Below are 9,609 nucleotides of genomic sequence, written 5' to 3'. Positions count from 1 at the left end.
GGTCCACACCTTCTGAAACCTCCTCCACAAAAGGTCAACATTTTATAGGAAAATAATTAACTCATAAAAAGGGAAAGGATTATCTAACTTTGTGCAAACTTTACAAATCTTAATATTATTTATACCAATGCTTACTCAGTACTTCTCCCACATTAGGTCTAATTTTTGAATAATCCCCTATCTGTATACAGGGTGACATGAAAAAACTGCAACAAACTTCAGACTGCTGTCATTTCTAAGCCACTCGTCCGACAGCTGTTAAAATTATTCCAGTGGCAGCTCATTATATTGTTTATAAGCATGCCAAAGCATTTTGGTGAGAATTTTCCAGAAAAAAAAGTTATTCGTGATGGAATTCAAGCGCGATAGTGTGATTTCTTTATATTTGGCTGGAAAACCGCAAGTGGCTATCGTTAGAGCACTCCAGCATTTAAATGTGAATGTATTAAAGCCTTGGGCACGCAAACATTTTGGCCGCAGACTTTGGACATTCCAACAGGACTCAGCACTATCGACCTCAGCACCGCAACCCAAGAATGGTTACAAAATGAGGATCCTCGCTACATTTCTAGTGCGCAATGGCCACCAAAATCTCCGGATCCCAATCCGTTGGAGTATTTTGAAAGCAAGGTTGCCACTAAAAAATACCAATGTGTAGATCACCTCAAGCTAGCATTTCTCCGGGAATGGGTCAAAATACCGCAGAGCAACATTCGGGCAGCGTATGGATAATATCCTATTCATACATAGATAAAATAATAGTGAAATAGCTGACTGACTTAGAATCAACGCCCAAACGAAACAGCTGAAGGTAGAATTTTGAAATATAGCACGGGAGTGATAAGGCTGAGTTTTTTTTGAAATCCGCACTAAAAGGGTACGAAAAGCATTAAAATGTACTATAAATTTAGTACTTTCTACTTGGACAGAAGGAATGAGCTTGATTTTTAAAACTTAGAATGGGAGTCTCTGATGGGGTGGAGTACCAAAGGATAATTCAAACTCTCAGGTTACGAAAAGTTCTAAAATGATACCAAAATTCTAAAATGATACCATTTTGCATTATGTGAACGGATAGAGCTAAACACTTGAAATTTTGTATGAGAATGAGGTTTGGAAAATAAGTTTGGTACATGAAATGTGTATCAAGTGGGCGAACTGTACTAAATGGAATTTTGAAATTTTGGTATCGGAGTCCCTTTTGGGTTGTAGGTTTGTGATAGAGAGGTGTTTTTTTTAAACTTGTACTTGTACGAAAAGAGCTAAATAGTACTAAATTTGGTATTGGGTCTTGAAATTTGGTATTTGTGTGTTCACATGTTGCCTGGACATATGAGTGTTGTTTCGGAAATGTGTACTATAATTGTACGAAGAGTATAAAATGGTACTAAATTTGGAATTGGGTGAAGGATAGATATTGAATCCTCAAATTTCATATTGAGGTTTCTGTTGGTATCTGGAATTGAGATATGGATGTGTTTTCGGAAATGTGTTCTATAATTGTACGAAAAGTACTAATTAGTACTTAATTGGTTAGTGAAAACAGGGATAAAGCTTGAATCCTCAAATTGGATATTGGGGTATCTGTTGGTATCTGAGATTGAGATATGGATGTGATTTCGAAAATGTGTTCTATAATTGTTCGAAAAGTACTAAATAGTACTTAATTTGGTATTGAGTCAAGAAATAGATCTGAAATCCTAAAATGTAATATAATAGATGTCAATGTTGGTATGTATGTTTGAGATTGGGTGATGGTTTTGAAAATGCGTACGAAAAGTACTAAATGGTACTAAATTTGGTATTGGATGAAGGGTTAGGTTTGGAATCCTCAAATGTGATATTGAGGTCTCTGTTGGTATCTGGAATTCAGATATGAATGGGGCTTTGCAAATGTGTACTATAATTGTAAGAGAAGAACTAAATAGTACTAAATTTGGTCAAAGAATGGATGTGAAATTCTGAAATTTGTAATAGATGTATCTTTTGGTGTCTGTGGCTATGATATGAAGGTGGTTTGCACATTTGTATTATAAATGTACAAAAAGTACTAAGTGTTACCTATGTTGGTAGTAGTGGGTGTTTGAGTCCTGAATCTTGATATTGAGGTTTCTGTTAGTATCTGGAACTGAGATTTTGATGTAATTTTGCAGATAAGAGTTCAATGTTCTCATTCCAAATGTTTGTATCAGTATTATTTGAAGTGTAAAAATAAAACACTTCGGTCCACGATGTCTGGTACTTCCCGCACATTTCAACATTTTCTAAAAATTATCACATTAAACTATTTTATGAAAAAAAAACTTAGTTTCCAGAGGATTTTTTTTCTCCAGGAAAAAAATCTGGCCTCAGTTCACAGAGGCATTTTTCTACAGAAGAAAATCCCGCCCTAAGTTGATTGCGGCATATTCCCGCCCTCATGTAATTTTTCCAACAGAATATCAGCGACTTCAGGTATTTTTTTCTGCAGAAAAAACTCCAACCTCAGTTCGTAAGGTTGTATTTCGAATAGAAAGAAATTCAGTCTGAGCCATTTTTTGTCATAGAAAAAAAAAAAGCGGGTGGGCCGAACTTTGAATACCCTTCATCATATGGAACGAATTTGGCAGTTTTCAAAAAAATTAAATCCGTTAATGATTCTGTTAAAATCTTAAAAATATCGAATGTACCCGTTATATTAGGGTCGATACGACGACGAGACTTAAACATGTTAAAAAGCAGTAAGTTCGGCCAGGCCGAACTTTGAATACCCTCCACCATTTGGAACGAATTTAGAAAAAAATTTTGTTAAAATTAAAAAAAAAACGAATATTTCCGTTATACGACGACGTGGACCTACATAGGTATTGCTTGTAAGTTATTACCATATTCAAATTCGAAACTTGAAATAAACGGTGAATAATGTAGCTTAAATCATCAAAATATCGTATATAGGGAGGTACCGATCTGTCGGAGCTGTGCGAAGACCTGGGCCAGCATAGACAATATTCTGTCATAGGCTGTAGCATCCATTAAAAACTTAAAATACGACATCTCAAACAATTTCGATGGGTATTGTACCTAAACTCGTCAAAATACCGAATATAGGGAGGTACCGTTATATGGGGGCTATACGAAGACGTGGACCTGCACAGACAATTTTCTGTCATAGGCTGTAGTATCCATTACGAACTTCAAATACCAAATTTGCAACAATTCCAGTGAATAATGTCGCTAAAATCATCAAAATACCGAATATCGGGAGGTGTCATTATATGAAGGCTATATGATATAATCATTTTATCATTATTTCAATATTTATGACGAAATTATACCTCCAATCTTTTAAGTGTTTATTAAATTTTCCCAAGGAGAAAATTGCTTAATTTAAACATCTTAGTGCCCCAATAGTACTCCACACACTCTTTTGAAGACCACATATGCCTCTTCATTAACATCATTTCGAGCTTGAATTTCTTTCATTCTTAACCGTCGTCCCATTTTCTTCCAGTATTTTATTAAAAATACTTTTTACAATGGGGACCATATTTAATTTTTTATACATGCTTACCCATTGTCATTGTTGTTCCATTTTGTTGTATATCCGCAAGTATATTAGCGACAAACTTCTTCACATTCTGCAAATCAAGCATGACTCCCCATGTGCCTCATGCCACATGAGTCTATTTTTGGTTGTCGTTTTCAGATTGTTTCCATTTTTCTGTTTTCCTCTTTTTTTTGTAACAGAATTCTTTGTTATTTGCCCTGGCTGGTTTTGAGAGGAAATGGAAAATCTGGGAGATGGCGAAAGGACAATGTGTGTGTGTCTGTGTGGAAGCAAATTAATTTATCACAAAAATTAACAACAGCTCCAAAGCGCTGAATGGGTCTTTCAGTTTCTGTTCGAATGGTTCCGGAGATAATAAACTGAGGGAAGTAAATTTAGAAATTGGTTTGAAGAATGTTCGAGGATAATAACATTAGGGTGTGACAACCGCGGGCATTGTGTAGCCGAGGCCTGGAATCATGAAATTTAATAATACGGATTAGCCATGGTCTGATCCACTCTAATGTCACCAAAGTGACAACTGCCTTTCAGGAAAATACGCCATTTATTTCTGGCTATGATGTTGTCATGCTCCAAATACGGTTTGTTATTTTTGTCGTTGTTGCTGTCGTTTTTTTCTTCAGCTTTCCAGCGGTGCCCAAGAGGTAAGCCACGGCTAAAATAGGCAGAACATTAAGTCAATAGCCTCAGACTCCCTTCTGGAGCGGCAGTTTGTTTTGTTTTTACCCGCTTGCTGTTATGTGGCCCACACTCATCCGGTTACACATGAGCGATTTCCTTACAATGATTTTAGCGGAAATTTAACATGTTAACAACAGCTGCAGCTTAAATGATAATTTATATGGCCGACCCCCATCGCAATCCATGGCCATACCGCCCCTCGCTTTGCTGCCGTTTTTTTGTCTTCAAGGAAAAGATGCTGGGAGTATGAGCAGCTCCAGCCATGAGGAAAGAAATCACAACTTATACAAATAAACACCTGAACACAAGCACATATATAATTTATATGTATATGTATGTGAGTGTATATGTGTGCAACACATCACGAGAAAAACAACTCAGATGAAAGGAAACAATTATTAATTTTAAATTTAGTCGAAGAAAGCTTCAGTGGGTTCCTTTAAAGATTTAAAAAAGAGCAGAGGAGATTTATGGACCTTCAAAAGAAGTGAAAATAGTTGAATGAATATTTTTTTCAGTAAAAAAGGGGCTATAAAATAGGAGAATGAACAAACAACAAAAGTTAGTTTTCAAAAAAAAACAGGTCCGGCCGAACTTTGACTACCCTCCATGAATTTGGAGTTTTTAAAAAATAAAATCTGTTAAAATCTTAAAAATACCACATTAGTGTCTAAACGACGACGTGGACCTGCATAGGCACGTTTTGTCATAAACCATTACAATATTCAAATGCGAAACTTGAAAAAAAAGGTGAATTAGCTACATTATTCTCCGAATAATAAAAATAGCGAATATAGGGAGGTACCATTGTAGACTGCAGTATCCATTACGAACTTCAAATAACAAATTTGAAATAATTCCGGTGAATAATGTTGCTAAAATTATCAAAATTATTAAAAATACCGAATACAAAGACGAACTTCAAATTCAATTCCCGATGAATAATGTCGCATAAATCATCAAAATATCTCATATCGGGAGGTACTGTTGTATGGGGGCAATACGAAGACGAGGACCTGCACAGACAATTTTCTGTCTTAGGCTGTATTATCTATTTCGAAATTCAAATACCAAATTTGAAACAATTCCGGTAAATAATGCACCTAAAATCATCATAATACCTAATATCGGGGGGTACCGTTATATGGGGGCTATACGAAGACTTGTACCTACACAGATTATTTTCTGTCTTAGGCTGTAGTATCCATTACGAACTTCAAATGCCAAATTTGAAACAATTCCGGTGAATAATGTCGCTAAAAACATCAAAATACCGAATATCGGGAGGTACCGTTATATGGGGGTTATATGATAACTTGGACATACATGGCCCATTTACGAACTTAACCTGCCTACTGGCAAAATATACATGTGTGCAAAATTTTAGCCTTCTATCTCAATTTGTTCGAAAGATAGCGTGATTACAACAGATAGACAGACAGACACACAGACAGACAGACGGACATTGCTAAATCGTCTTAGAATTTTACGCTGATCAAGAATATATATACTTTGTTGGGTCTGACATGAATATTTCGAGGAGTTACAAACGGAATGGCAAAATTAATATACCCTCCATAGTATGGTGGAGGGTATAAAAAGCTTTAAGTTTGGCCGTGTCGAATTTTGAATACCCTCCACCATTTGGAACGAATTGGGCAATTCTCAAAAACAATGAAATCCGGTAAAAATTCTGTTAAAATCTTAAAAATACCGAATGTAGCTGTTATATTAGGGTCTATACAACGACATGGACCTGCATAGGTAACTTTTGTCTAAGCCATTCCAATATTCAAATGCGAAACTTTAAACAAATCGGTGAATAATGTAGCTAATTCATCATCATACCTCATATCGGGAGGTATTGTTATATGGGGGCTATACGAAGACGAGGACCTGCTAAGACAATTTTCTGTCTTAGGCTGTAGTATAGGGAGGTACTGTTATATGGAGGCTATACGAAGACGAGGACCTAAACAGACAATTTTCTGTCTTAGGCTGTAGTATCGGGAGGTACTGTTATATGGGGGCTATACGAAGACGAGGACCTGCACAGACAATTTCCTGTCTTAGACTGCAGTATCCATTTCGAACTTTAAATACCAAATTTAAAACAATTCCAAAATACCGAATATCGGGAGGTACCATTATGTGGGGGCTGTACCAAAACGTGGACCTTCATGGCACATACTATACCAAAAGTAAAATTGTATTACCCCAATTTCGTTCGGAAGCTAGAGTGATTTCCACAGACGGACGGACATCGCTAAATCGACATAGAATCAAGTATATATATACCTTGTGGGGTCTAAAATGTATATTTCGAGGTGTTACAAGCAGAATGACAAACTTTATATACCTTCCATACTATGGTGGAGGGTATAAAAATGCCTTAGTCTCTGAGATTGAATTGTTGGACTGAGAAATAAAATTGTTTAAATAAATGAGAAAACTAGAAAGGACAATTTTTGTAACAGAATTTATTGATGACTACAAAAGAATTTTTACAAATTATTTTTAATTAAAACCAAAAAAAAGTTTTATCTGGGTTTAAATTACAATATGTTTAATTTTTAATAAAAAAATTAATGTTCCTTTAACATATGAATATAAATTTTTCCTTAAAAAAAAATATCCCCAGGGGCTAAGGATCAATTTTTTTCTATTGAAAATAAATTGAATTTTTCGTAACAGTATTTATTTATGAACATAAGAGATAAACAAATTATATTAAATATTAAGACAATATTTAATGGGATTTGAATTACAATTTTTTTTCAATTTTAATAAAATAAAAATACATTTTATTTATTTTATTATCTTAGTTGTGTTTTCATTTTTTGATCCTAGACTCTGGCTAAACTTTACAAAATTTTGTTTTGGTCGCTCTTGTTTGATTTATGTTTTTGTTGTTATTTTTTATATGTCTTTAATTAACTAGCCTAGGTAAGCAATTAAAAAAAGTTGTTTTATTTCTATAATGTCTTTATTTGCCCGTAGCTATTCAAGAACGGTAATTAACCCTTGAAATACAAAGGACAATATCATGGGAGTAGACATGACACAATTTCTATCTATCTATCTCTCTTTCTCTCTCTCTCTCTCTCTGAAATTTTCAAGTTTTCAGAATCTGAGCTCCCAAATTTCGCAAGGTTCTTCACCTTCCAAAATGTGTGTCTGAGTATGTCTGTAAAGAATACCTCTGGGGGAATCTTTTTGTTTTTGACTTTTGTGGTTTAAGGGTTAAGTTGGTTCCTTCTCTCTCTCTCTCTCTCTCTCTCTATCCTTCACACCCAATTTTGATTTACTCTTTGATATTTGATGCACAAATTCTTCAACAAATACAATTAAATTTTATTTTTTATTTATTTTTTGGTTGTCTATTTGTATTACATGCTGTTGTTGTTTTTTTATTATTTTATATATAAATACGAGTATGTAAAGATAAATATAAACGTTTTGTGTATTTTTGGGGGTAAGTGTGTGTGTGTGTGTTTGAGTGTCTATCTGCCTGTCGTTTATTGCTGTTGCTTTGCAACTGCCGACATACATATCTTGTTTTTAATTGTTGTGCTAATCGGTAATTTTTTTTTGTTTTCTTTTTGGTGGAGCAGCAGGATGTGTGGTGTCGTTTTCAAGGAGGGGTTGGGGGACAAGAGGAGGAGACTTACAGAGCAAAGACGTGGGGAGATTTGAAATACAAAAGCACGTTTTTTTTATAATATCTTTTGTTTAGTGAAATCATCTTCATTACGGCTGTTGATGGATGTTGATTTTAATTATACCATACTCCAGCAGCCTGGCATCCTCTCCACACTCCACGGCAACATCCACTGGCAACAAGAACAACAATATGTCCTTTGAGCCTCATTGCACGCATTGTCAGTCAATTGCTTCAGTTATTTTAAATACTGGAACCTCTCCACCGCCATCACCACCACCACCATTATTGTTGTTGTAGACTTTTATCAGCATCATCATCATCGTCGTCAGCATCCTCATTTACGCCATCCGCAACTCACGAGTCTACTGTAAATTACAATCCTCCGAAGCATTATTAATTTGTTGCTTTGTTTTACGTGAAGCCCGTCGTATCAGAGACCTATGTTGTTTGTTGTTGCCATTGATTTGTTTGTTGTAGTTTTTTTTTTCCAAAAGAAAATTTAAACAAATTAGAAAATTTTGAAATTAATTAGCATAGCATATTGGTCAAGCATATCCTTCAGATATGCCAGCCTGTAATTGATGTTGTTTTTGTTTTATTTTCTTATTCGTCATTTTCCTAATTACCTTGATCTTGGCTTCAATTTGGCATCACTACTGCTGGCTGTGGCTGGATCGACGGCATCAACAAGGCTGGATTTCTTATCACTGGAAATGGATGGACTGGCATTGCGATTTTTATCTAAAATGCAGGGTAGAGAGAGGGAGGAGAAAAAATAGAATTAAATAACAAGAAGATGATGGATGATTGAATAAAGAAAAAAATATAATCATTTAGAATTTTATTTCTAAAATATTTTAAATCTCAAACATGTTTATCGCCAGCAGAGATTAAGGGCTTTTCCCAATAGAAAAAAATTATATATCTCTTATAAGGCATTTTTTTCTATAAAAAATAAACAGGAATCAATAATGAGGCATTTGAGGCAAGCATCTTTTTTCTATAGAAAAAAATCCGGACTCAGTAATGAGCCATTTTTTTTCTATAGAAAAAAATCCGGGCTCAGTAATGAGCCATTTTTTTCTATAGAAAAAAATCCGGGCTCAGTAATGAGCCATTTTTTTCTATAGAAAAAAATCCGGGCTCAGTAATGAGCCATTTTTTTCTATAGAAAAAAATCCGGGCTCAGTAATGAGCCATTTTTTTCTATAGAAACAAATCCGGGCTCAGTAATGAGCCATTTTTTTCTATAGAAACAAATCCGGGCTCAGTAATGAGCCATTTTTTCTATAGAAACAAATCCGGGCTCAGTAATGAGCCATTTTTGAGTTGACGGATATTGCCCATCTCCGAACTCGATCTAAGTTTGTCAAAAATATTACGATGTTCCAAGTTTGTACCAAATCGGACAGTTCCTTCGAGAGTTATCGTGCGCATCAGCCAGCCAGACAGACAGACAGACGGACGGACATTGCTAGATCTACTTCAAATGTTTTGAATCGGATTCAGCCCAAGAGACCTAGGGTCTAAAACCGTTATTACGACTAGGCACGTTTTGACCGTATCAAATGATATACCCTCTGTAGCCATATGGCTGAGGGTACAACAATTAGGCTCTAAAACGGTTTTTGGATGATTCACGTTTAAGTCGTATCAAATTATATACACCCTCTGTAGCCCTATGACTGTGCGTGGAAAAACCCATTGCTGATTTTAT

General features: G+C 35.2%; 1 protein-coding gene across 2 annotated transcripts in view; it reads right to left on the bottom strand.

Moving 5' to 3' along the window:
• Positions 1–6,751: 6,751 nt before the first annotated feature.
• LOC101888008 (GTP-binding protein Di-Ras2) overlaps positions 6,752–9,609 on the bottom strand; it is a 161,020-nt gene continuing 158,162 nt past the window's right edge. For both annotated transcript variants that reach the window (XM_059125767.1, XM_059125766.1), the window contains exons 6-7: positions 8,519–8,633; positions 6,752–8,330 (exon numbers count right to left, since the gene is read on the bottom strand). In XM_059125767.1, coding sequence (XP_058981750.1) covers positions 8,255–8,330; positions 8,519–8,633 — 191 coding nt within the window. In that variant the 3' untranslated portion in view covers positions 6,752–8,254. The remainder of the gene's footprint in view (positions 8,331–8,518; positions 8,634–9,609) is intronic.

Source organism: Musca domestica, unplaced genomic scaffold, assembly GCF_030504385.1.
Source record: "Musca domestica strain aabys unplaced genomic scaffold, Musca_domestica.polishedcontigs.V.1.1 35, whole genome shotgun sequence".
NCBI classification, from domain to species: Eukaryota; Metazoa; Arthropoda; class Insecta; order Diptera; family Muscidae; genus Musca; species Musca domestica.
This window is presented reverse-complemented; position numbering and strand designations above follow the sequence as displayed.